Source organism: Kogia breviceps, chromosome 6, assembly GCF_026419965.1.
Source record: "Kogia breviceps isolate mKogBre1 chromosome 6, mKogBre1 haplotype 1, whole genome shotgun sequence".
Lineage (NCBI taxonomy): Eukaryota > Metazoa > Chordata > Mammalia > Artiodactyla > Physeteridae > Kogia > Kogia breviceps.
Window position 1 is genome coordinate 67,446,154 of NC_081315.1, and position 27,331 is coordinate 67,473,484.

A 27,331-nucleotide genomic window follows, 5' to 3' on the forward strand; every position below is an offset into this window, starting at 1 on the left:
GCTGAAGCTGTATTTGGTACTTTGGCCCAGTTTCAAACAGTTCTTCTTATCGTATGTGGTGCAATTGGTTTTCTGGAATGTGTGTTAGAAGTTCAGTCATTGGGAGGGACTCTTCCTTTGGAATGGTAAATCCTGTACAGTTTTCCAAGCTGTTCTATAAAATGTAATTTGTTTAATTTGGTGTGTGTTGGGAATTATCTGGTGCTTAAGCTGCTAAGTGACAAAAAATATCCACTTAGTATGTTTGATCCCTTATGACTGTAGAATTAGTCTCTTCTTTAAAAGAACAAAAAACAAACAAAAACAACAAAAACTTGCCCCCAAATAATTTGAGAGAAGTGTTGCTTTTTTTAATCCCTTTGGGGACATTTTAGCAGTCTCATGAGACACAAGATGAGTTTGGAAATGATTTGTTTTTCTCTTGCTTTCTATATGGTACTTGAAATTTTGATGTATTAGTCATTTAGAGGATTCTGTCCATAACTGCCTAGTTTTTAAAAAATGACTGTCTTTTGAAAATACTTCTGTTAACTTCAAGTTGTATGATTTTCTTTAAAGAAAAAAAGAAGAAACCACTACTGTCTTTGCATCTGTCTGCAGAATTCCATCCATTCAGCCAATATTCATTTAGCTTAATGGGATAGAGCTGGGTACATAGTGAGGCACCAGCGAGACAAGGTGACTGACCTTCTGCACATTCTTCATGGAGGTGGGGGGCAGCGCCAGACATAGTTAAACAGATAAATGAACAGAGAAGACAATTTTACTGATAAAAAGAGACAAAGCAGGGTGAAGTGCTAGAGAGCTCCTGCTGGGCGGGGAGAGTGGCCATTTAGGTGTGGGACCTGGATGAGGAGCTGATAATTACCGGAGATATTAGTGACAACGTTGTCCTCAGCTCTAGGATGGAGCATCCAGACAGGGATCAGCAATGCACAGCCCGACCTATTCCAGGCGTGGAAAGGCCAGTGTGGCTAGTAGCTGAGGAGGGGCATGAGGAGGGGAATAGATCTGGGAGGTAGCAGTTGAAAGGAAGTGGGGATGGAGCCTTCCAGGCCAGGCTTCTGGATTTTAGTCTTGAATGCTAAGGGCAACCTATAGAGGGGGCTTTCAGCAGTGGAAGGAGCCACATAATCTGATTAGCATTTTAAAATTATTTCTCTAGATCTTATATTTTCTTTGTTTTTCCCACCATGCATTTACAGCAGCACAGAGAGATTTTTCATTGTGGGAGTTTTGTTGCTGAAGTTTTACTCCTAGGGACAGCTTTATTAATATTGTTCTGAATCTTGTTGATTTAAAATTAAATGTGTATTTGCTATAAATGTTATTCAAACTTTTTTTTTTCCTTTGGTGTAGTATGCTTTTGTGACTAATTGAAGAATAAAACCTGTAACATTAACTGATAAACATGCGGTGTTAGCTGAGGCAGCTTTCATGGCTGACCTAGGAAAGAATGATGTCAGCTTCCTTCTAGGTTTGAGTCATTTGATGGGTACAACAGTCTGGTAAAATCGGTTTTAGGTATCAGACAGTGAATCATATTTTGTCATCAAATAATAAATAAGACTGGCAGAATTCTGGATTGTTTGCAATTGAGTAATGCCGAAATATAATTGTTTTAGTCAAAGACGTGTATTAAGTAAGCATCACTATTTGCTAAGCTCTCAGGAATAGTCCTTGTCCTTAAGGAGCTCACAGTCTAACCAGGGAAATCTGTAGGCACGTATACAGTTCATCTTGTTTTTGTAAATGTAATCATGGGCAGATTGGCAAGAACAGAGGTATCCCAAAGAAAGAAATCATTCACAACAGGAGATGGAAGGTGAGAGTGGAGGTCCAGGCTAGAGGCAGTGATGTTTTGGATGGCTTTGAAAGTCAATTTAGGAGTTCATCAGGGAGCTAGCAGAGAGAGGAGGGTTGTGCTTTCTCCCAGTTCCTTGTGTTCAGAGGGTTGAGGGGTAAGTTGAAGCCAGGTGGTGAAGGGTTGCTTGGCACACCTACCCCTCAGATTTAATCCTGTAGGCAGCAGGGGAAGGCTTATCAAATGGGTGAATAACAAGATCAGATTCATGATTTTTAGGAAGAGGCAGCTTTGTGTAGCGAATAGCCCAGGATGAGAAGTGAGGAAGTCCACACAACACTTCATTTGAATTTTGGATGTTTAATTGATTTAATGCCCCAAACATTTTTTTTTAAATTGAGTATGAATTAGATGAGGCAAGCATTAAAACAAGCAAACAAAACTTTAAGCTTGCTTGTCTACATTCTTTCCTAGTTTGTGACCGCAGCATTCTTTTAATTTGTGGCTGTAATGATACAGACTTTCACCAGCCTCATTATTTTATAGGTATGTGATGTGGTCCTTCATGGTCAGTTGAGTGTGCAAGAAGAATGGCCTGGGAATGAGGCCAGAGCTCTGGTTGATCCTAGTACAGACCAGACTTGCAGGAAGAGCCAACAGCTCCTACCTGTGTTTCTGATGGGTGCCAAATGGGCACTGCCAACCAGCAGGCCGTCAGAGGCGAGGTGGCTGTGATCATCACGGGTCTTTATAACTAAAGGGGGAGATGTAAATAACTAGTCAGGGGCCAGATTTATCTCTAGTGATCCTGTTTCCACTGTGGTGAGTAACTTCTTTGTCCTTTCAATTAACTGCAGGTGAGTACTGTCAGCATTTTAGGGAAGCCTTCTCAGAGACTAAGTTTTCTGGGATTTGCCAGTAACAATAAGACGTTCTCATTTCAAGTAACATTAAAAACAAATACTTTATTAACTGCCAGCTATATGCATCGTCAAAATCTTTGAGAGTGGGAGTGATTTCTTCTCCCTGGTGTGGTTTGTGTAATAGTGTCATTGGCGTGATGGCCTTCCTCCGTCAGTACTAGTTTTCTGTTTTTTAAAATGTATTTGGAAGGTACGGGACTTGGGGTACTGCACGTGGGAATGCATTAGCTCATTCGTCTCCTTCCCCCTCATCCCACTTTTGTTGGGGCTGTGTATCCCCACCCACACCGTTTCGCCAAGCCCCCTCTAAGACCAAGTAGTGAGAAGACAAGTTCTTGTGCTTTTCCATCTATAGGGCAAAAAGTGCCCCTCAAAATATATTTATATGATTAGAAAAATTATTTTTGTTTATTTTTTGGTCTCACCACGAGGCTTGAGGGATGGATCTTAGTTCCCCGACCAGGGATTGAACCCAGACTATCAGCAGTGAAAGCGGGGAGTCCTAACCACTGGACTGCCAGGGAATTCCCTATGTGATTTATTAAGAAGAACAAAATGGGTTATAGTAAGACTACTCCAATTAAAAAACAGCAGCTGCTGGTGTTTGAACTTTGGAACATAGTCTTCAATGCAGTTTTATGAAGGTGGGTCTATAATTATTATTTAGCAACGATCTAAGACTGAGTTCAGGGTCTGAAATCAATTTTCAGAGGTTCTAATGAGAGTTATTGCCAAAATGAGCAACATCCCAATATTTCTTTACCCCTGATCTTGATACTGTTATATGGATATGAGGCTGTTTCTTTTGGTTTTAATTAGAACATTTAACTACACAAATAATGAATGAATACTTCCTTGTGAAAAGCACATTAAAACAGAATTTTAAAGCAAGAAACTCCCTAAAACACCAAACTACCACCTACTCCCTCCACCCTGATCTGGTGCTCCTTCTTGATAGATTTTTGTAAAGTATATCCTTTCAGACCTTTGCTCCACATTAACATGCCTGCAGAGGACCTGGCAGATTCATTTTGAAAAGTAAATTAGCATGTCTCTCGTTAAAAGTGAAGTGACTCACTTTTCTCCCCGCAAGCTTGCCCAGGTAGAGGCTGTTTCAATTTAAAACTCACAGTGTGCCTTTAAGGTATATGAAGTATCTTAAAGGTTGATTGAATTTTGCAAAATGGAGTCACAACTCTGCTGGTATTTTAATGAGGCTGAGCATTTTGTGGCAAGCAGGAGTAGCAGAGAGCTGTTAGAGATGATCCTTTAGGAGCTCCTCCAGGAAAACAACTGTGACATACTGCTATTTTGTCATTTCGCTTTGGCTGGTATTTATTATTTATATCATATCAGATTTTGTTTGAGGATTAAGTGATGTTTTCTTTATATTTATTGTGTGTGTTAAGTGGTGGGGCAGGTAACGAAGGTGATATCCTTGAAAGATAGCTGAGTGATTTTTATCATGAGAAAGCCGGTTGTGTATTCTTTGACGTGCACAGAGCGGGAGACGAAAACATTTTCCATTCTTTGAAGCAACATTTCTTCTGCCTTCAAACATGGAGCCACTTTGATTTCTCATTTTAAAATGCATTTATGAGTGATACTGTTTAATGACAAAAAAAGTTGGCATTTTTTCATAAAGCCAGTGTGCAAAATGTTCTCTGATCCCCGGATTGTAGGAGTAGAGGACAGAAACAAAGCCAGAAGATGGACTTAAAAAGTCAACAGGGGTGGCTTCCAAACTAAAAAAGTCACTTGCGCGACGAGTAATCACCCAAGCCTGCTGTCCTTTTGCCTCTGTCACTTTGTGACGTATGTCTCCACTCTCTAATCCAGAGTTGCCTATCTTTTGTGAACAGCCTTGTGAGTTTTATGTTTTGCTCTATCCTTTGTACGTTCAAACCAGAATGGCATAGTGCTGCTAAAACAGTGAAAAGACTCGTTCTTTTCGAGAATTAATGCACTCTGTCGATTTCAGGATTTACCCTGTCCTTCCCGCCAAATGTCTCTTTCATGCCCATGAAAATAAATACACAGGAGAAATTGCACTCTATCCTCCGAGAGAGAATTTAACTTTTAAACTTGAGTCAGTCACATCCATCAGAGGAAGGTCTGTACGAAGTGACCAGTCAAGGGTGATAAATGGGTAGTCAGCTGTGCACAGCCTGCCCTGTGGGCTGAGTTGCCATGGAAGCGCCTAGTGGCATTTGGGGATCCTGCATGACTAACCTAGATTAGCAGCAGGGCCCTTGGGCTCAGCCTGGGGAAGGTGCTTACAGCCAGATGATAGCAGAGCCAGCACCCCCCCCCGCCCCCCCTGCATCCCAAGCCCAACTTGGGCCTTCCTTCCCCTCCTTCCACATAGGCTCTTTCCTTTTCTGGTGCAGGGGAAAGAGAAAAAGGGGGATCCCTCTCACTAATCCTTACAGAGCTGTGATTTCTTCATTTTATCTCAATGCTGTAATGCATGGGCTCATACTCCCAAGGAGAAGCATTTGAAAAGTGGGAGTAAATGTGCCCTGACAGGCCCCAGCATGGGGTTGACCATACGACTGCATTCAGGGGCTGACTGGGCAGCTCTGAATTCCTCAGGAGTTTCACCACCTCTCTGAAAGCGAGCGCACCCTGGCAGGTTTTAGCTTTCCAAGCTTTTTGTTCAGGCTCCCGTGCTGCTGATGGAGAGTGGTGGAATTCTGTCAGTGAAAACATCTGTGGCGCAGCCCACCTTAGTCATGGCTTGTGAGTCTCATATGTCACCGCTCTCTCTCACCAGGCACTGGAAATTGAAGCCTGTGGTTTCCCCCATCGGTCTTTCTAGTTCACTTTAAAAAAAAAATGTGGTAGAGGAGGTGGTTTGATGTATTTTGCAGAAATCTTTCCAAGGCATCGGTGTTGAAACTTGCAGATGGTGGACAGTAGTATATGATCCAAAAGCAAGAACCTGCCTACTGCAAAGTAAAATTATTCCCTATCTGAAAATATTTTTGCACACTTTTGGTGGAACTCATGGATGTCTGCTGGGTGGTCCGACTTTGTACCTGCCCCCCCCTCCCTGGGGAAGGGCACGTCAGCACGTGGACTTGTTTTTGAATGCAGCCAGCTGCTTCACATTACCATGTGACTTGTCCACCCCGCCCTCCCCCAGGTGGGGACTCCTGGGCTGACCAGAAAGCTGGCACTGAGGCCCTAGGAACATGGCCTAGGTCCGCCAGCCAGAAGTTAATGGGATTGGAGCCCAGTATCGGGCATATAATGGCTACTTTAGTGCAAGTTTATTTATAGCCTGTTCTTGAAAGACATTAACGTGAAGAGCCCCTTAGCACATTAGAGATGACTTGTGAATCCAGAGGTTATTTTGGGGTCAGTGACCTTAAATCTATAAACTTGAAAAAGGCTCTAACATAAGAATTGTAGCACAGTTTTTATAATTTGAAGAGCAACTTCATGCTGTCATGCCCGTCTTTCTCCCCCCCCGCCCCCCAGTTAAGAGGGCCCTCTGTTGCGTCCATGGGCAGGGACAGACCTGTATGGATACATTTAAGGGAACATGTGTTTTATGACTCTCAGATGCTCGGCTGGCAGGGATAATACCTGAATTGTCGATGTTGTACCTCTTTGAGACTAAGGGATTAAAAGCAATTATGAGTGATTGTAAATTAGCACATTTTAGCATGCCTTCTTTGTTTGTTCTATTTACTATAGCCTGAAAGCTTTACTAGCCACTGAACTGTGACTCAGAACGGAAGCTTTGGTGTCAGGCGGCTTGCACTTGAATTTTCAGGTCTACCGTTTAATAGCAAGTTAATCACTGAGCCTTATTCTTTTCACCTGGGAAACGGGATTAATCATCTCCCTCTCACAGAGTAGTTGTGAATATTAAATAGGAGGCTAATGTGATTTGCCTAAAGCTGTGCCCACTGATTCGCAGGTGCTAAGTGGGGGCAGTCCTTGGCTCTGGTGCTCTCATAATTGCTGTTGTTTCTTGGTAAGCCTAAAGCGATCCATACAGCCCCCAAAGACTGTGCTCTCTTGTACTCTTCAGAACCACCTAGAAACTTGTTTAACATGCAGATATCAGGTGCCACATCAGATTGAATCAGAAACCCTGGGGGCAGGTCTCTATGATCTGTGTTTGAACAAGTCCTTCAGGTGCTTCGATGCTCACTGAAGTTTGAGAACCTCTTATCTAATGCAAAGAGCCATGTAGAAATCAGTGAAGGAGAACTTGTACAGCCATCCCTTGGTACCTGCAGGGGACTGGTTCCAGGACTGCTGCTGACATCAAAATCCGTGGATGTTCAAGTCCCTCATATGAAATGGCCTAGTATGGTCCTTCCTAGTCTGTGAGTTCCACATCTCCAGACATGGAGGGTCAACTGTAACTCACTCTCTGTGAACAGTGACAAAGTCTGACAAGCCTGATGTTGGGGTGAGGGTATCCTGTGAGAGCAGGAATGTTTTTTTTCCTTCATACCAGAGGAAAAACTGCCACCTTTAATTAAGAGAAGTAGTTGTCAACTTGTAATTATTCAAAGGTAATTACAGAGTTTACGAATCACCTAGGACATTTACTGCTTCCTAAAGTCCCCTCATTTAAAATTCTTCCATCCACCCCCTCCTTGCTTGCACCTTGGTTTAAAAACAACAGTGGTGTGTAAGAGGCTGAACAATGGTTTACTCATGCTGCTAATTGTGTTAATGTTTTAAAAATGTAAACTTCCCCTGATTTCAAAATGGAACCAAGAAAAAGAAAACGCTCATGAAAAAATTTGCCTGATACTTTAACAAACCATTCCTTAAGCCATTGTAAACTTAATAATAAGTAAAAGCCAAATAAACCAGAAAGTTGCCCAGTATGACTGGCAGAAGCCTGTTAGTTGCAAGGAGAAGTAGACAGCCTAGGAGAATGAGGCCTTACAGGTTACCCTATGTCATCATCCTGGGGCTTGGACTGGTCACTTCCTGTTTCTTCTGTTGCCTTCTGCCCTGCCCAGGGGCCTTGGTGAGTGAGACCCAGGAGGGAGTTGCCCAGCAGACTGTGGGTGAGAGTGAGTTTCTCTCTCCAAGTTTAGGCCTCATAAAACTCATCCTACTAGTGACACTTGTGATATCTTTTCCTCACCTCACTATTTTTGGGTTTCTCAGTTGAAGGGTGATGGTGAATAAGAAAAAAAAAATACATTCAAAGCTCACCTCAGAATTGGTATAATATTACGTATGTCTGCCAGTGAAATCTGGGTGTGGCTTTTAAACTTTTTTTTTTAAACTAATGAAGTCAGACCTTTAATTAAGCAGAATCCTTAATTTAGTAGAATTCCTGCCCAGTAGGAGGCCTGTGCCTCAATTTTTGAATCCCAAAGCAAGTAAGCCAGGGTTTGGAATTTTGTAAAATTGGGTTCTTCTCATTATTTTTGTAGCAGCTTTGATTATTTTGGAATAAAAATCTAGAAGTGTGCTAAAGCCTGACTGATGCTGAGATAAGGCCGAGCTCATCTATTTAGAAATACTTTAGTAATTTTAAAACCACTGTAGCTTTTCTTAAATGTGTGTGCAGTTGACAGGAAAATTAAGCAAGCACCCTGAGCAGCCTGATAGTTGAGGTGCTACTCTTACACATGCTTGCTTTTCAGTCTGGGACTGAGAATTTTGCCATTTGGGGTGCCCTTTCTGAGGCAAAGGTAATGATTACTCAGAAGTGGGCAGAGCTCTGCCTCTTAAAGCAGAGCCATAGGCCGGGAACATTCAACAAGCAGTCAAGCTATAGAAACTCCACTGACATAACCAGCAGAAACAGACAAGGGAGAACTCCCTTTGTGGTGAGACTAGCAGAGCAGACACCCTTGCAAAGCAACTTCCCCTTCTATGTGCATCCTGTGTGGGCTGTCTGTACCAGGTAGCTTTGGAAAAGAGAAGCTTGGGAGTTCAAGTTGCTTAGAGGACAATTGCATGCCCTACCCCTGCCTGCAAACAAAGTGGCCGTGAAGCAAGTTTGAAGGAAAAAAATTATTTCCTGATCAACCCTCTTTTTTGGCTCCCATGGTTGGATGTTAATGTTACACATTGTGTGTGCGTGTGTTTTGAGCCAACAAGAATTACCAAAATTGGGACTTCCCTGGTGGCGCAGTGGTTAAGAATCCACCTGCCAATGCAGGGGACGCTTGTTTGAGCCCTGGTCCATGAAGATCAGACATGCCATGGAGCAACAAAGCCCGTGTGCCATAACTACTGAGCCTGCGCTCTAGAGCCTGTGAGCTACAGCTGCTGAGCCTGCGAGCCACAACTACTGAAGCCCATGTGCCTAGAGCCCATGCTCCACAAAAAGAGAAGCCACCGTGATGAGAAGCCCGCGCACAGCAACAAAGAGTAGCCCCCGTTCCCTGCAACTAGAGAAAGCCCGCGCCCAGAAGGAAGGCCCAACGCAGCCAAAAATAAATAGTTTTTTTTAAAAAAAAGAATTACCAAAATCATAAAACAATTGAAAGGAATCTTGAGTGATCAACAGGTCCATTGTGCTACTGTCAACCAGAAATAACTCTGTCTGAAATGTGTGAGATTCAGACTTCTTAAGGAAGACTCCATAAGCCAGTTTCTGTTTTAGTTTTTCCTCAGTGTTTTTAGTATGTTGACTAACATAAATGTTCACTTTGCTGTTCTCTTAAAATCTGATATCAAGATACCCATCATCTAGGAAAAGTTTTTGCTACAGTGATCTTAGCAGATAATTCTTTACTACATCCCAGTGAATTCAACAGGGTAGCTTAGCCCCCTGCACACACACACCCCTCCCCCTCCACTCCCCCCCCACCCCCACCCCCGCTTCCCACAACCTGTAGATTGAAGGACTATGGAAATAGCAGACACTCATTTTTTAGATGATTATAATTTTTTAAAAACTTTTTGCACACCGTGTCTTTCAGAGTTAAATTAAAAAATTACAGGTAATATACTGTAAGCATAGTGGCTGTTTTTTAATTTTAAAACATTTAATGTTTAGCTTCTATGCAAAGTACCATGCTTTAGCACCAGGAGGCAGAAAAATATGAGAGGTTCTATTATGATGGGCTTGACATTCAAGGTGAAAGGGGAGAAGGAGAGAGAACCAATCAGCATATTAAGTCAGGTGGATTTGAAAGCCTTAGAGTGGGTGAAATTGGAATCACTCCCTCGTCGCTGGTAGCTGAAAACTGGGGATAGGAGTATGTGGTTGAGAGAGACGGAGAGGAAATTTGTGTGATTAGAGTGAAAGCATCGAAGTCCAGGATATCACCGAGGAGCAGGGAGTGGTCTGGCATGACTGAAATAACAGAGGTGGTTTGAGGGAGTTTTGTAGGTAAACTGGTCCTGGAAGAATGGTTATCTTTCAGTAAAAGGGGGTTCTGGGGTGGGGGTGGATTAGAGCAAGAGGCTGCCCTTTACCGGGTGTGTTTGGGGAATGGACATGACTGTTACGTAGAATGCATATGGTAGGCCTGCAGAGAGACAACAAGGTCATTTCTAGGGTAGGTCTGTGCTAGATTATGGGGGTATTTTAATGCCAAAGCAAGGGTTGAGAGTTTATTCTGCAGTAGCAAAGAGCCATCGAATGCTGGTTATTTTAAAATATGGATGGTGACATGAGAACCAGAGCCGTAGATCGGATTTCTCTCCTTGAGAAGCCTAAATTAGAGGGATGAGATGTGGAGGCAGGGAGACCAGTAAGTAGGCTCTTGTCAGAGGAAGTCAGAGAAGTTCTGAGAGGGCCTAGGTGCCGGGAAAGGGGTGGGGGAGGGTATCTGACATCAGGGCTAGAATTTCTAAGGTACATAGAGCCTTGGAGAAACAGTTGAATATTTTCCGATTTATTCACATAATGTTGGGGGAAAGATTCAGTAGATACTCTAAAGCAAGTCTATGAGGACAAAAGTCTTAATAGTTCTTATTTTCATTATTCTGGCATATCACATGTCAGGGTTGGGAGGGCGTGGCCCGAGTTGCTGACCTAAGGCAAGGCCACTTTTGGTTTGCATGCTAAAACGGCACTCTTTTGGGTTTCCAGCTTCGTGATTTGTTTACCAGTAGATGCATTTTTAACCCCTTTGGTGCCGGGGCTGATGATTTAGGATACATTTTTATGTGGTTTAAGTAGTGCAATCAGATTATAGTTTCTCAGTAGGTAGAGCTGACATCTAAAATTGGATTTTCCCATCCTTGACATTTGAAATGAGAAATAAAAGTTATCTTTTCAGGTTTACATGCCAAGACTCTTCCAGTAGAGTAGGCTGAGAATTCCAGTAGAGTAGGCTGAGAATAAAGTAAATGCTGTTTTGGGTGCCTGGTAATCTTTTAATTATGAAATAAGCCTTTGGAATTTTAATCTTCCAAAATATAAAATACTGATCCAGGAAAACAGCCTTTTTAAAGTTCACATCCTGCTGACTCCTTCAGATGAAAAGCGTCCACCTCTACCCTGTATTTTGCAAGGAGAAAGTAAAAATATCATTAATCTTGTCTCAGTCCCACCACTGACTATAAAAGACTCTTCCATTTGGAGTCAGTCCTGAGCCATGAAGCCGGTAGCCCAGAGTGAACGCTTAGTTTTCCAGAACCAGGACCCGGAGCTGGAGGCTCGCGGCCAGCTGACTGAGGCCTTAATCTAGGAGTGGGATGAGGGACTTGGGCTTTCTTTAAACCAGCTCCCTTGTCGTCGAGGCTTCTTGAGCTGTCCTTGCCTCCCTCACACATGTACGTATGCACAGCAAAGCTTGGATACTGATAAACTTTGTTTTTGTTCTTTTGTGGCATCTGAAGCAGCTTGTACAATGAAGACAGAAACCTGCTTCGAATTAGAGAGAAGGAAAGACGCAACCAGGAAGCTCACCAAGAGAAAGAGGCATTTTCTGAAAAGATTCCCCTTTTTGGAGAGCCCTACAAGGTAATTTCTTTCTTTTTTTTAAAAAAAAATTTATTTATTTTTAATTTATACATTGGGTCTTCGTTGCTGCGCGGACTTTCTCTAGTTGTGGCGAGCGGGGGCTCCTCTTCGTTGCAGTGTGCGGGCTTCTCATTGCAGTGGCTTGTCTTGTTGCAGAGCGTGGGCTCTAGGCACGCAGGGTTCAGTAGTTGCAGCATGCGGGCTCAGTAGTTGTGGCGTGTGGGCTCTAGAGCGCAGGCTCAGTAGTTGTGGCACATGGGCTTAGTTGCTTCCGCAGCATGTGGGATCTTCCCGGACCATGGCTGGAACCCGTGTCCCCTGCATTGGCAGGTGGATTCTTAACCACAGCACCACCAGGGAAGTCCTACAAGGTAATTTCTTGAATATGAGAAAGTCTGGTTTATCACCATATTTGACTTCATGATGAAAGTGAGTTTGAACAAGGGTCACACTTGTGAAAATAAGACAACTTATCCTGGAGATCGTTTTTGAAAACAAAATATGAAAATCTTCTGAACCTCGGTAGTCAAAATTACCAAAGTTTGTAGTTTTCTTTTGTAATGTTCGTCTCTTGTATTTAGTAATATTTGTCCATGGCAGGCTTCTCAGCAGGGGAATTGAGTAGAAATTGCATGTTAAATTCTGTGTGACACATTAAATTGAGGTGTTTCTTTTCTAATGGCATTATGTAACATGTTTTACTAAACAATGGTTTTCCTCCCCCTCAGTATCTAACTTTGCTGTCTTTTCTTTTTTTAGACAGAAAAAGGTGATGAGCTATCCAGTCGAATACAGAACATGCTGGGAAACTATGAAGAGGTGAAGGAGTTCCTTAGTACCAAGTCCCACCCTCAACGCTTGGATGCTTCTGAAAATATGTTGGGAAAGCCAAGATACCCCTCATTTCCTGAGAAGGGGAGCAGCATTCCATCTCACTCCTTCCACACTAGTGTCCACCACCAGCCTATTAATACTCCTGCCTCTGGACCACTTCCTATTGGTACCATTAGTCACAACCCAAAGATGGTGCAGCCAAGAATGGAACCAATGCCAAGTCTCCATGGCAAAAGCTATGGCCCACCGGACAGCCAGCACATGACCCAAGATCGCCTTGGTCAGGAGGGATACAGCTCTAGTCATCACAAAAAGGGTGACCGCAGGGCTGATGGAGACCACTGTGCTTCAACGACAGACTCAGCTCCAGAGAGGGAGCTTTCTCCTTTGTTCTCTTTGCCTTCCCCAGTCCCCCCTTTGTCACCTTTACATTCCAACCAGCAGACTCTTCCCAGGACGCAAGGAAGCAACAAGGTTCACAGCAGTAACAGTAACAATAAAGGCTACTGTCCGGCCAAGTCTCCCAAGGACCTACCGGTAAAGGTCCATGATAAAGAGACCCTTCAAGACAGTTCAGTAGCAGTTGCCAGCCTTGCGGTAGCCCCTCCCCAGCCACCTTCTCAGACTTTCCCCCCACCCCCCCTCCCCTCAAAAAGCCATGCAATGCAGCAGAAGCCCACAGCTTATGTCCGGCCCATGGATGGTCAAGATCAGGCTCCTAGTGAGTCTCCTGAACTGAAACCACTGCCGGAGGACTACCGGCAACAGAGTTTTGAAAAAACAGACTTAAAAGTGCCTGCCAAAGCCAAGCTCACTAAGCTGAAAATGCCTTCTCAGTCAGTCGAGGTGAGTGGAAGTTCGTATCTGAGGCAATTCCAGTGTGAAGAAAGATTTGAGGTGGAAGTTTCTGGAGGTTTAGGGGCAGGGGTGGCAGTGGCCTTTGCTCAGGGAGATTCCTTTCTGGCTTTAGGATCTCGTTGACCCACAAGAAACTCAGGTCTGAGGTGGATTACTGATGACAGATATTGAAATTCGTAGAAAGTTAAAAAAATTTTTTTCTTATTGAGCCATGATTTACATACAGAAAAATATAGAGATGGGAAGAGGGTAGTTTGCTCTGTTTTGAAAAATGTATACACCTGAAAAATGGATACACCTATACAACCCACAACCCAATTGAGGCAGAGGACATTTCTATCATGAGAGTTTCAGGAAGGTTTTGAGCTGTCTTTGCTTTTTGGGGGCTTTGGGGAACACTGACTTCTTTAAAGACACTGTATAGAAAAAAATTTTTTTTGGTTAATACTTCCTCTGCCCCAGTTTTTCCTGAGATCCAAACCATAAAAAAGTGAAAATGAGGTCAAAATGTTGGAGGCGAAGTATTAATTTTTAAAGATTTGTCCCCTATAAATTATAAGAAACTGTGAAACTAAATTTCTGTTCTAATATATTTTATTTACCACCTACAAAAGAAGAGTGGAGGTGTGATGACATCTCATTTGAGAGTGACTCACATAATATAGAATGGTTTTTCAACTGTGGTGTTTTCAAGTAAACAAAATACTTTATCTTTTTAAACAAAGGAAAAATTCCTTTTTCTGCTCCTTTGACAAATGGCAAGTGGTGTTTGAATGAGGAGAATCAGAGCACACATTCTATCACTGAAATTCTAAATTAACACCGGTTACTCAAATTCAGATTTGTAGTGCAAAGTGAAATGTTTGAAGTGAATTTATTTTAGCGCTTATCTGTTAAGGTAAAGTCTGTGGTTTAGTTACATCCATTGTATAAACATTCTAATTTGCATATCCTGTCCTCAAAGACTTGTATGTGCACCCAGATACCAGTTTTACATAGTGCTAGAAGGCAAAATTCCTTAAGGTTTAAAAAAAAGAAAGAAAAAAAAAATTCCAGGATCCATAGCTGGAAAGATAACCCTTATCTTGAAGGAGGAAAATCTGTTCCTTTGTGGTGTCAGCTTTTGGTTTAGAAGAGGTTAGGGTTCTGTCCCTAGTCAGCTGTTGAGCTGGAGTGACTCCAGATGTCTTCAGAATGTGACTGGTTTGGAGGCTGAGGAAAAATTAGAAAGGAGTAAAGCACGTGGTAGAAATGACCAAGATGGCGGAACAATCCCTGTAACCCCACAAGCTATGCAGATTCACTGCAGTGAGCCATTTATTGAACATTTTGTGCTCTGATGGGCGGTAGGGGTAGGGAACAGAATGAAGGTGGAGAAGAATAAAGTGAGGTCTTCCCACTGGTCAGTCAGTCTACCTTATAATTCAGAAAGAACTTAATGGAATTTTCTTTATGTATCAAATAAGGTCTGTTACATTTTCCTAGTTTAAAAAGAAAAAAGGTAAGGGGACAATTGAACATGTTTTCTTTAAAAAGAAAACTAAGCAACTAAAAATGGCTTTAAAACAATTCTAAGACCAATTAGCAAATTTGCATTGTCTACCAAATACCCAACCATATGTATAAGCACAGGGTGGGATGCCAAAGAAGTACTGGTCCCTGCCCCAGAGAGATGACAGTCTAGCATGGAGATCAGCCTACACATGTGAAACAGAGAACTGTCTGCTACTAGGTGCATAGAGAAAGTTTCAAACATCAGCCTTAAGACAGTGAACCCCTGTAAATTCAGCCAACAGGTTTTCTGGTAGACCTTTTAGGTTAGAGGATCCCGGTTAACCTTTTGCTTTCCTGGTGAAAAAAAGATAAGGTGAGTTGAGATTTCTCCAGGGTCTTACAGCTCTTCAGATTTAATACATATTTCAAACATAGCACCACATTAGACGGTCCTTGCATATTTTCTGAGTGGACAGTTGAACAAAATCATCCATAGATGTGGTAAGAGAATGGGGTTTTCTTGGCTTTTCTTGACCTGCTGTCAACAATTGAGTAGATGTAAACGTTTCATCTTCAGCCTGTGTTTGCAGTCAACCTTCATTTTAACATGGTGGCTCCCTCTGGCCTCGAATCAGGGTTCTCAGGCCAGTGGCAGCTGTGGTGCTAACTGCCTTGGTGGTGTTGGTGGCATCGGAGGATGGAGCTGAGGGGTCATGCAGATGGAGGGCTCTGGGCAAAGAACTTGTAATGAAGGGGGAGTAAGTCTGGGAAACAGGGATATTGGTGCTCTCTGGCAAGCGTTGAGATTTGGTTTAGTAAGATCTCACGTTTCACAGACTTGCCATTAATTTTCTGTTTGTAGACCCAATAAAACGGCTATTTTTTAAAGGTTTTAAAAACATGTAGGGGCTTACCTGATGGCTCAGTGGTTAAGAATCTGCCCGCCAATGCAGGCAACATGGGTTGGAGCCCTCGTCTGGGAAGATCCCACATGCCACGGAGCAACTAAGCCCGCGTGCCACAACTACTAAGCCTGCGCTCTAGAGCCTGTGCTCCACAACAAGAGAAGCCACCGCAATGAGAAGCCCGCGCACAGCAACGAAGACCCAATGCAGCCAAAAATAAATAAATAATTTTAAAAAAAAGCATTTAAAAAATCATGTAGATTGGATTTTAAAAATCTCAAATTAAAAAAAATATATATTTTTGGCTGTGTCGGGTCTTAGTTGCAGCACGCGGGATCTTTAGTTGTGGCATGCGCGCTCTTTGTTGTCAGATTTTAATACTCTGGTGAATCAAAGGAAAGCATAGAGGTGGGGGACAGCAAAAGCGGGGAATTAACCCCAGAGCAGGTATATTATGAATATAGAACCGGAATAGTAGCAATATCTTGGGCTGCTTGTGGCATTGGGGCAGATAGATAGAGAATGCCAGGGTGGAAGGGGAAGTTGGCTGTTGGTAGAGCCATGGGAAGGGGCATGGGGATAGCTATGTGCTTTTCCTTTATTTGCTGAATTTGTCCTAAGGCAAGTTGGAGGAGGTTTTCTTTCCTGGCTTTCTGAGTGTGTGGGTTTTGTGGTTTGTTTCATTGCTCCCCTCCCCCACTGCTTCCATCAAACAGTAATTTTAAAAAATGGACCAAGATGGGAAAGTCATCTTGTCTATCTGGCACTCCTTTATTCTCAAGCCACATACGTATGAGTTCCTTGCTATTTTCTGTCCTTTCACTTCATGGGAAACACTTGGTTTGTGTATTATTTTTCTCTGGGCATGTTGGTTTTAGTTTTGTGTCAACTGGAAGATGTATAGCATCTTGAAATGACCCATCTGAGGATATAGCCAGGACTCCACAATCTCACATGGATGCCTTCCAGCTGTAGAGCTGCTACATCAGAGACCGAACTGCCCAAATGGAAGACTGAGATTCCCTTCTAGCTCTTTCTACCGGAAGTTAACAAATGAGAGTGAGAAGAAATCCAAGGCATCTCTGTGTGAGTGTTCCTGAGTGTGGACCCTGGACTGGAGTGGATGTGCGTAGAGGCAGATAGGCATTTTACTGAAAGGGAGAAATGAATTAAGTTGAGGTGGGCATATTAAATTGTATACTGGATTTAGAATATTAGAATTTTAAGGCTAAACCTACAGCCCTTTCATTTTGCAAATAAAGCCTAGGAAGGTGAGGTCACTTAATTTTGCTACAGTTTAGTTAGTAGCAGAGCCAGAATTAGAATTCTCAGTTCTGTGATCTTTCTACCTCTGCTTGTTAAGTATGCATGGAGACCAGACCATAGGAGGATCTTGAGCAGGGGAGTGATATATCTACTTTCTCTTTTTGAAAAAGATCATTCTGGCTCCTGGGTGGAGAATGGCTTGGAGGGGCAAGGGTGGCAGAAGTAGGGAGGCCAGCTAGGGGGTGGGAAATAACGATAGATTGGCGTAGGATAATAGCAGTGGACATGGTGAGAAGCAGATAGATTCCAAATATATCAGGCAGGGGAGTAATAGGGCTTTGTGATTGATTGGGTGTGGGAGTGGGCCTGAGGTGTGAGGGAAAGTGAGGCATTAAGGAAGGTCCTACTGGAAAGGCTTGGATGGTGGGGTGATACCTGCTCCTGAGACGGAGTTGACCTGGGTGGAACAGGCTTAGAGGGAAAACCAGGATGCTTTGGATGGATCACATATTAAGTTTGAGATTCCGTTATATATCCAGGTAGACATGACAGGTTGGCAGTCATCGGTAGTAGATCAGCCCAGGGAAAATGATAAGTTTGGATGTTTGTGGCAGGGTAAGAATCACAGGAGTGGAGATAAACGAAATGGAGCCAGCGTTCAGTTAGCACACAGCACAGGTTAGTCAAGTCAGGAAAATAGGCAAGAGAGTAACAAACCACTCCAAGGAGAAGTCCGGGAAGGGGGTGTCTCAGCACAAGCAACGGTCTCGGTCTAGCAGCGGTCTCGGGACAAGCATGAGTGGGAAGTAGCCCTCTGCTTGGACAGAGCCTCCAGCAGTGCCCACGTGGAACAGGTCTCAGCAGGGGGAAATTGGGTCCTCCAGGGAAGAACCTTCAGTTGCTCAGCTCATTGGGCTCCTTTTAAGGAGTTTATCAGTGGGTGTAACGGTCTTACTCTAAGACATTCACAGTCCTATGGTAGACTTTTCAAAACAACTAATACAGAAGTTCACATTGGCCACTGGGACTCCATTTTGAACTATTTAACATAGCTTAAATCCTGTAAATTTCACAGAAGATGAGTAGAAATCATAACACAAAAGAAATCTCATCTTAATACTGGGAATAATAAATTTGGGCTGTGTTTGCCTATGGTGGGTATTTAAAGCTTTGGGACCAGGCAGGTGTAGCTGAGAAGGTCCTAAACCAGGCCCTCCCTGGCTTAGCTTTACCTGTGGCAAGGGCAGGAGCGGGAAGAAATGGGGTCCTGCTGGGTCTTCAGAAGCAGAAATTGAAGATCATCTTGAAAACTTGAGAATCTGCTTATAGATTAGGGAAAATTATAGGTTTCTGTTCTTTCACTTGGGGTTTGAAGTGTACATGTAAATAATACAATTATCTTAATTTAAGCAAATAAGTCACTGGAACGTAGCAGATTTTACTGTCAATTTAAATTTGCTACTGCTTCTACCTCCTTATATGGCCCTACTCCATTTGCCCTCCAGAGAAATCTGGCTTTGAGTCCTGACGGTTTCTGATTTCTGCAGAGCAATTGCTCTTTTCCTTGTGGCCTCCCATGACATCATTTGGGAACATTTTCTGATACCAAATCCGTCCACCTAATTTCCAAGACTCAAGTGTCACCTGCAGCTGTGAATTCATTGTTGGACTACTTTGACTCACGGCAACTCTTAAATTATGCCTTCCATTTTCAATAAACTGCCAGCCTAATAGAGTGAAGTAATACACAGTGGAAAACTGTGATAGTGATTCACTTTGCATTCATGTATGCAAACAATCTTTCCTACTTTCTTATTTAGCTTTCCTAAATCCTGAAATGAGGAACGTCCCCATTATGAAATGATCTAACCCTTCAAGAGGTGCACTTTCTGTGTGTCGATGGTGTATATCCTGCTGATGAGTCACTCAAAATATAGTTAAGCTCCCTGTCTCCCATATATATCATCAGTTCAGCAACCTTTAACTAAAATTTTTTGAGTACCTACTGTATGCAGGCCTAATGCTGGGGATGGGGTTACAATGGCGAGGAAACACCAGATGATTCCAGTCCTCTTGGACCTTAACTATCTAGTTAGAAACTGACTCTATTTAAATAACCACTCAGATCAATGTGTAAGAATTTTGGCAAGTTCTATAAAGGAATCTATAAACTATTATAAGATTGATAAAGGGGTGTTGTGGCTTAGAATGTAGGAGCTTGGGGAAGAATTCTCTGGGGAAGTATTGAGTGAGACCTGAATGGTGAGTAGAAGTGAAAAATGTGAGGAGTTGTCTGAGTCCATTCGGACTGCTATAACAAAGTACCACAGACTGCGTAACTTGTAAACAACAGAAATTTATTTCTCACAGTTCTGGAGGCTGGACGTCCAAGATCAAGGCACCAGTATGGTCATGTTCTCGTGAGGGCTCTCTTACGAGTTCCCAGCCGGTGCCTTCCTGCTGTGTCCTTACATGGTGGGAGGGGCTAGGACTTTCTCTCTGGAACTTCTTTTATAAGGCATTAATCCCATTCGTGAGTGCTCTACCCTCATGACTTAAGCATCTCCCAAAGGCCCCCATCTCTTACTATCATCACCTTTGGGTTAGGTTTTCGGCCTGAATTTTGGGGACACATAAATATTCAGACTACAGTAGGTGTGTTAGAAGTTAAACAGCATCAGTATTCCAAGCAGAGGGAAAGTATATGCCAATGGTTTATGCCACGTGATATACAGAGTCCGTTATAAGTTTTCTTGGGTTCTAAACCGAGTACTGTAGATCAAATGGAATTTGTGCATTCATTCTGAAACTTGGTGGCAAGTCTGAATCACCTGGGGGAAGCCTGTTAAAAATACAAATGGCGGGCTTCCCTGGTGGCGCAGTGGTTGAGAGTCCGCTTGCCGATGCAGGGGACACGGGTTCGTGCCCCGGTTCGGGAGGATCCCACGTGCCGCGGAGCGGCTGGGCCCGTGAGCCATGGCCGCTGAGCCTGCGCGTCCGGGAGAGGCCACAGCAGTGAGAGGCCCGCGTACCGCAAAAAAAAAAAAAAAAAAAAAAAAAATACAAATGGCTAGGGCTTCCCTGGGTGACGCAGTGGTTGAGAGTCCGCCTGCCGATGCGGGGGACATGGGTTTGTGCCCCGGTCTGGGAGGATCCCACATGCCGCGGAGTGGCTGGGCCCATGAGCCATGGCCGCTGAGCCTGCATGTCCGGGAGAGGCCACAACAGTGAGAGGACTGCGTACCGCAAAAAAAATTAAAAAATTTTTAAAAATACAAATGGTTAAAAATTAAAATTCCCAGGTGCCATTGTAGGAGATTGATTCAGCAAGTATACAGGTGGGCTCAAGTACCTGTAGCTGATTCTCATGAGGTTTCTTCTAGAGCCTGGAAATGAAACTGTTCCAGAAGAGCTGATAACAGGCCACAAGGAGTTAGAGAAGGGCTTCCTTCCCGCTGGTTCTGGAGTCTCCCTTGTGGGCCCTCAGACAAAATGATCACCTCAATTGATGGGACTACTTGTCCTGAGCAGCACATGAGAGAAACCTCAGGGAAATAAGGGAGTAGGGCACCCAGAACTACATATACTCTTCCTCTACAGCTCATGTTTTGTTTTTTTCCTTTGGGTCCCCAACATTTTCAAGCTCGTGGGGAAAGTAAGATTCTGATACAACCTTATTTAGCTTCACTCAGTTTTCTAAAAATGTTTTTGTTAACAGTAGTTCTTTATTGGAAATTTAAGTTAGATTCCATGAGCTGGAGCTCAGGTAACTTGGGCAGACCTTACATGACTTAAATGTTTGGTAGGAAAATGATAGCAAGGTTTTCTGTGTGCACAATTCCCTGATGATGTTGAGTGTCTGGAGCAGAATACGTCCTATTTACAAGAAATAATGAATAGTAATAACCTGTATCTGCTTGGAGGATGGCTAAATTTTAGACCCCAAAATATCTAAATATAGAAGTTTAAAAATAGTGGCAAATGACTGACAGAAGTTTTAGAGCAGAAGTTGCAGGCAGCCTGAGGGCTAGATTGGACCTGCAGACTATTTTGTTTTGCCTGTATAATGTGTTTTTGTTTTTTCTTTTTGTTTGTTTCTTTTCTTTTCTTTTTTCTCCCTCTGAGCCAATATTTACAAACTGGAGAATTCTGGTGAAAAATCAGATTTTCAGTTTCACCAGCTAGAGCTGAATAGATGCTGCCACCTTTAATTTCCTGATCCTGGCGATTCTTTTTTGAGTTTGAAGAAACACTTTAAACTCTGAAGGAAACATTTTAAGTAACAGGGCAAAATATTTTTGGAAGAGCTCCAAAAATTGCTGGAAACGAGTTAGTGCAGAGAACAGAATTGTTTATAGAAGCAAGAAGAAGGCCTGCGATCAAACCTGGAACATCTTTTTGGGTGGTATTAATTGGAGTTGTTTTCCTTGTACGTTTTACTTTCCATTCCTTCTCAAAACGCCAGAAGTACATTTGGTACCAGGATAAGAAATTCCTGTTCCTCCTTGTTGTTTTCACACTTGAGATGTTTGTGGAGGGTTATTGGATCCCCCCTGGGTCCCTCATGCTGTGCCTCTGCCAGAATGGAGACATTCACTGCTTCAGAATCTTTCCAGGCTGTGTGCTCTCCCAGGCTCTCATGTGCCACCCGAGTCATTTTAGCTCCTCTCTAGATTAATTGTGTTTTATTCTCAGCCAACTGATAATCTTCAGGGACAGAAAACCAGATATTCCGAGGGGAGTCCTGCTGACGACTGAGTTAGTGGTTTTGATTTGGGCTGTTTTGGTGGGGGTGGCCAATATGCATGAGATATTTCAGCCAAATTCTTTTTAAGAGAGGATTCTGGTTCATGTTATCATAACAAGTTTGGGTTTTTTTTTTTTTTTTTTTTTGGCCATGGATTTCTCCTCTCCATTTGCCAAGATCTATTTCAAAATCATTTCCAAGGTTAACTCAGCAGCATGTTCACATTTTCTAAGAACTTTCTAAGCAGTTAGTTTTACATTGATATTGTTCCTTTTTTAATTGTTGAAGTCCCTAGGTCGACCATTTTTACCCCCTGCCAGATGTTCAGGGTCCACACACACCATTAGATTTCTCTTGAACTTCATTTTATTCCCTGTTTAAGCTTGGCCTACTTTTTCTCTGCTTTTTTCCATCCCCCTAACCCTGTGGTAATTTGTCAAGCCCATTCTAATCTCCTTAATCCCTTTGGCTGAAAGGTTTTGAGGTTTAATGTTTTAATCTAGGGGCCTTAGTATTTAAGTAATTAGAGGTCCTATTTCTAGCTCTGTCCCTTAGATAAATCACCTTAGGGTTTTTTTGTTCCAGTTTATAAAGAATAGAACTCCGAAAATTCATATTGGGCAAGATGGAAGCTTTGAACTGCACTGCATGAGTTAAGAAAGGAAAGTAAGTATTCTGTGCTATTCAGAGTCCCCGCACTTATTCTTACCAGCTCAGGCTTTATGGATTCTTTTCCTTGCAGCTCAATTTTTAAAATATTCTACCCCAAACGTTTGCTATTGCATTTTAGAGAAGAAATTTTTAATAGAATTTCATGCTATAATTAGAGTTTATGTTACTTCCAACATTTTTTTCTCCTCATGCCTGAGAACATGTTAATTTGGGGAAAAAATTTTTTTTCCTATTACCAAATAATCTGGACATTCTTACAAAATGTTAAAAAAAAATCTTTCCTGTCAGGAAAAATTTAGTCATAGAAGGATTCACTGTTTACATTCTAGGTTTCTGCGATTTTGGTCAACAATATTTGAACACCCACTAGATACAAAGGGGAGCTGATACGAGAGAAAGACACTTGACAGTACATTTATTACATAGTGTAAAAAATACAAAGTATAATCAGTATGAAAAGGTAATATGGAACTACTAATTATAGTCATATAATGCTCACAGTGTTCTCTAGTGCACTTTGTGATAGGAACTGTTCCAAATGCTTTATGTGAATCAACTTAATCCTCACAGCCATCCCATGTGGTAAGCACTGTTACTGTGGCTGTTTTACTGAGAGATTTACAGAGGTGCAGAAAGATTCATTTGTTCAAGTTTACCCAGGCCTTAAGTGCTGGATCTGGAATCCATATCCAAGTAGTTTGGCTCCAATCCATGCCCTTAACTATGACACCTACATTACATTGCCTTTCAGTTTTTTTAGAGTTGACTTTTGAAGCACTTTGGGTATTGATGAAAGTGCATTCCAGGCTAAAGGATTGAGAGAAAAGACATAAAGGCAAGGAACGGTGCAAAATTTAGTAGGGGTAGCTGGGCCTTTGGTTCAAGGAGATCAGGTAGAGGCAAACGAACTTGACCTCACTGTGTTGTCAGTTTATCCTTCTGTACAGTGGGGCTACTGGATGCAGGGTCATCCATATGAAGTGCTTAAAACAGTACTGGGTACATAGAAAGAGCTCAGTAGGTGGTGGTAGGAGTGATTAGAGTTAAAATGTGAGCTGGGCTTTAAGGAACAAGGTAGGGCTATCAAAATGAGCAGGTAGAGTTGCTGAGGAGACAGGAAGACCCGGAACAGGCTCCTGTGTTTTGGAGTACCCTTGAGCATGTGGGGTGGGATCAGATCAAAGGGATCATGAATGCCCAGTTAAGATGTTCTAGGTGAATAAAGCCCTAAACATTTGATTTTCAAGTGTTAGACAAATGAAGAGCCTTAAGGAAAGAAAGCATTTGCTTGGGGGTTGTTGAGCTTTTAAAAACTGGTTTGCCAAGGTGAGGGGCCAGCGACCGCCCTTCCCATCCCTGCCTCATGGCACAGGGGCATCCTGCTCACCCCTGAAGAACAGCCTTCCCATAGTTTGGCAACCCCTGGTGTAAATATTTCATTTTACAAAAGCTTATGCTCTCGGAAATACTTTACCGACCCCCCCCCCCCCCCCCCCCCCCCGTTTAATTCCCAAAGCACTTGCTTATTTGTTCCCTCTTGATTGTCACAGCAACCTCGTGAGTTAGGCGGGGCAGTTGGCACGAATCACCATTTTACATGCCATGGAACTGAGTCTCTAAGAAGTTTAATGATTTAAGCTCATAAGTGGCAGAGCTGGGAGCACGAAATCAGGACCCTTAGCTTGTAGTTCCAGTAGTCTTTCTGCCACACTGTGTTTTCTGTGGAGTCATGACCCTTTGAGTAACACTTATTTAAAACGTTAAGAGTGCTGTTTTTCTGCGTGGCCTGCCTTCCTGTCGGCACCTGATAAATCATGCAGGTGTTGGGTGGCACAGATCATTCAAATGAGAAGATGATTCCAACTCTTTTTTTTTTTTTTTTTTTTTTTTTGCGGTACGTGGGCCTCTCACTTCTGTGGCCTCTCCCGTTGCGGAGCACAGGCTCAGTGGTCATGGGTCACGGGCCCAGCCGCTCCGCGGCACGTGGGATCTTCCCGGATCGGGGCACGAACCCGCGTCCCCTGCATCGGCAGGCGGACTCTCAACCACTGTGTCGCCAGGGAAGCCCCCAACTCATTTTTGGTGGTGGCAGCCATGTGGCTTGCTCTGAGGCCTTTAACTTTGCTTCTACCATTTAGTGGAGGTGGACACCAGGTATGAAATCTCAGTTCTTTCCACCTACAATGATTCAAAAAGAAAAATTCCATATCCGCGCCTACCAGTTCTCTCTTTCCTTTGATCTCTGAGAAGGAGGTGTTCTTCCTCTCTCCCATCCACCTGCACACCCTTTTTGGTTGCCTTAAACCTTTCCCCCATCACTTGGCTCTTTCCTAACAATCTGTAGTTACATCCAGGCCTTTCCTAGCTGAAAGGGCAAAACAAAGCTTTCCTCACTCCTGTGTCTTACTCTAATTGCTTCTTCCTCGTTCCCTTTACAGCCAAAACTCTGGAGACAGAAGAGGTAAACATTCTGTGCCTGCTTCCGCACCTCCCATCCACTCTGAACCCACTGCAGGCCAGCCTGCACCTCCACCCTCCAACACACAACCCCTGGTGGACTCCTCCTGATGCCCAGGTCAAGGAGTGCTCTTGAGCATAGCCTGCTTGACCTCTTCATGGCATCTGACACTGTTGACCACCATCCCCGCAAACACTGCCATTCTCTGTTCTCTGCTCTTTCTTCTACGTCTTTGGACATGCTTTAATCTCCTCTAGAGGCTGCCTCTCCTGCCCTTCCCCAGGGTCTGCCCTCAACCATCTTTTCTCCTTCTACAGCCTGTCCCTAGTGATCTCATCTGCACTTAAGTCTTCAACTGTTGAAATACTGATGACCACCAGATTGATTTTTGTAGCCTGAAATTCCAGAAAGTTTTCTGAGCTCTACATTTTTTTTTTTTTTTTTGGCGGTATGCGGGCCTCTTACTGTTGTGGCCTCTCCCGTTGCGGAGCACAGGCTCTGGACGTGCAGGCTCAGCGGCCGTGGCTCACGGGCCCAGCCGCTCCGTGGCATGTGGGATCTTCCCGGACCAGGGCACAAACCCGTGTCCCCTGCATCGGCAGGCGGATTCTCAACCACTGCACCACCAGGGAAGCCCATCTCTACATCTTTTTATCCAATTGTCCACTGGGCTCTTCTTGTTGATGTTGCAGAGGCATCTCAAATTGAACCTGTGTACAGTGGATTTCATGATATCTGCCTTCCCCTGGACCTCTTCACACACACAAAACATTCTCCTCCTTCCTGGTCATGAGTCTCAATTCCTTTCTGTTCTCTGCTTTATCCATTTGGCAACCCAATCCTATGGGGATTACTCTGTAAATAGTGAAAGTGTCTCCTTTCCTCCATTCCTCACTGCCCCTTTATGGTTGAGCTTTTTGTCACTTTCTTGAACTCCTAACCACTTCCTTCTAACCTGTCTTCCTGCCATTTTTCCTTCAAACTATCTGCCACATGGTTCCACAAGAGTTATTATTATATGAAAACCGGATGAAGTTATCCTAGTTTTAAGATCCTTCAGTACCCCTTCTTTGCCTTCAGGATAGGAATCTCCAGTTGCTTTCTTACTTGTCTCTCCAGGCTTGGGTTGTGACCCTTCTGCCTCCCAGCCCCCCCTGCTGTCCCCCAGGCCCTTTAGCAAGGATTTTCCCCTGTGCTCCTGGTTCCCACACCTCCAGTCTCAGCACTTCTCCTTGGCATTGTCCTCTGTGTGTTTCTCCAGGTGGGAAACACTTTGAGGGTGGGGTCATTTGTCTCACACGCTTGTTTGTCCTTTGTGTATAGCACAGGTGAGGACTGGGGAAAACAGGGCTATTTCCTGCACTGTGCTCAGCTTGAGAGTTCTTACCTTGTTCACTTTGATCTGGAGTCTGAAAGATAACCTCTAATAAATGTGGGAGCCGAGGGGGAAAACTATTTGATGTGAGACTGAATTTTCTATTTTAGGACACTTAGATGAGAAGAAGCCACTAAGTTCAATAATTTTTTAGAGGAATTGTTTGACTTACCATTTTCAGCTTATTTATTTCCCAGGTAATTTTAGGTATTGTGGATTTGAAAATAAGCAACATAATCTGATTACTAGGTGTTCTCAGTAGAGTTCCAGCCTTAAATTGCTGTGCTTTTCAGTACTGAGTTTAGAGATTAATCAGGTGGTTTTATGTACTCTAAGAGTTGGAAAGTAATGATTTTTTATGTATCTGTCATGTATATAGGTGCTTTCCTCTGTACTAAATAAGACATCAGATTTCCTTTAGTATATGGGATGAAGTGAGAGAGTAGCATTGACATATGTACACTACCAAATGTAAAACAGATGACTAGTGGGAAGCAGCCGCATGGCACAGGGAGATCAGCTCGGTGCTTTGTGTCCACCTAGAGGGGTGGGATAGGGAAGATGGGAGGGAGGGAGTCTCAAGAGGGAGGGGATATGGGAATATATGTATACATATAGCTGATTCACTTTGTTGCACAGCAGAAACTAACACATTGTAAAGCATTTATACTCCGATAAAGATGTGAAAAAAATATAAAAGAAATATATAAGTGATACTTACATTAAAATTGCTGTTAGTCTCAAAGGATTCTCAATTTTAAATATTTTGCCATTGAGTGATTCACATTTTGGGGAATGAGCCAGCCATTTTGGGTAGAGGCATTCATTATTAACTCCTCTAGACCACTTGGGTATCATTAATTGGTATCCTAGTAACTTAAGAATTATTGACCCTGAAAATGCCCAACTGGCAGCCTGGGTTTAATTTTCTGGTAAGATTAATTATCTTGCAGTAAAGGGTAAAACAGAGACACCAGGGTCCTTTATGTCCCTTATGTTCTCTCAAGATTCCAGTGAATTAGTTGCTAAGATGAGGGAAAACACTGGTGGTGTTGTTCTGAACCTAATTGAGTCCTTTATT

At 43.1% G+C, this 27,331-nt stretch overlaps 1 protein-coding gene across 15 annotated transcripts in view; it reads left to right on the plus strand.

The window, feature by feature from the left end:
- The window catches only part of AFF1 (ALF transcription elongation factor 1), a 216,006-nt gene that overhangs the window by 105,569 nt on the left and 83,106 nt on the right, over positions 1-27,331 (plus strand). For 7 of the 15 annotated variants that reach the window (XM_067036018.1, XM_067036026.1, XM_067036020.1 and 4 more), the window contains 2 exons: positions 11,521-11,641; positions 12,401-13,321. In XM_067036018.1, coding sequence (XP_066892119.1) covers positions 11,521-11,641; positions 12,401-13,321 — 1,042 coding nt within the window. Of the gene's footprint in view, positions 1-3,354; positions 3,372-11,517; positions 11,642-12,400; positions 13,322-27,331 lie in introns of those variants that run through there. The other 8 variants (XM_059066399.2, XM_067036025.1, XM_067036019.1 and 5 more) reach the window with 2 other exon arrangements.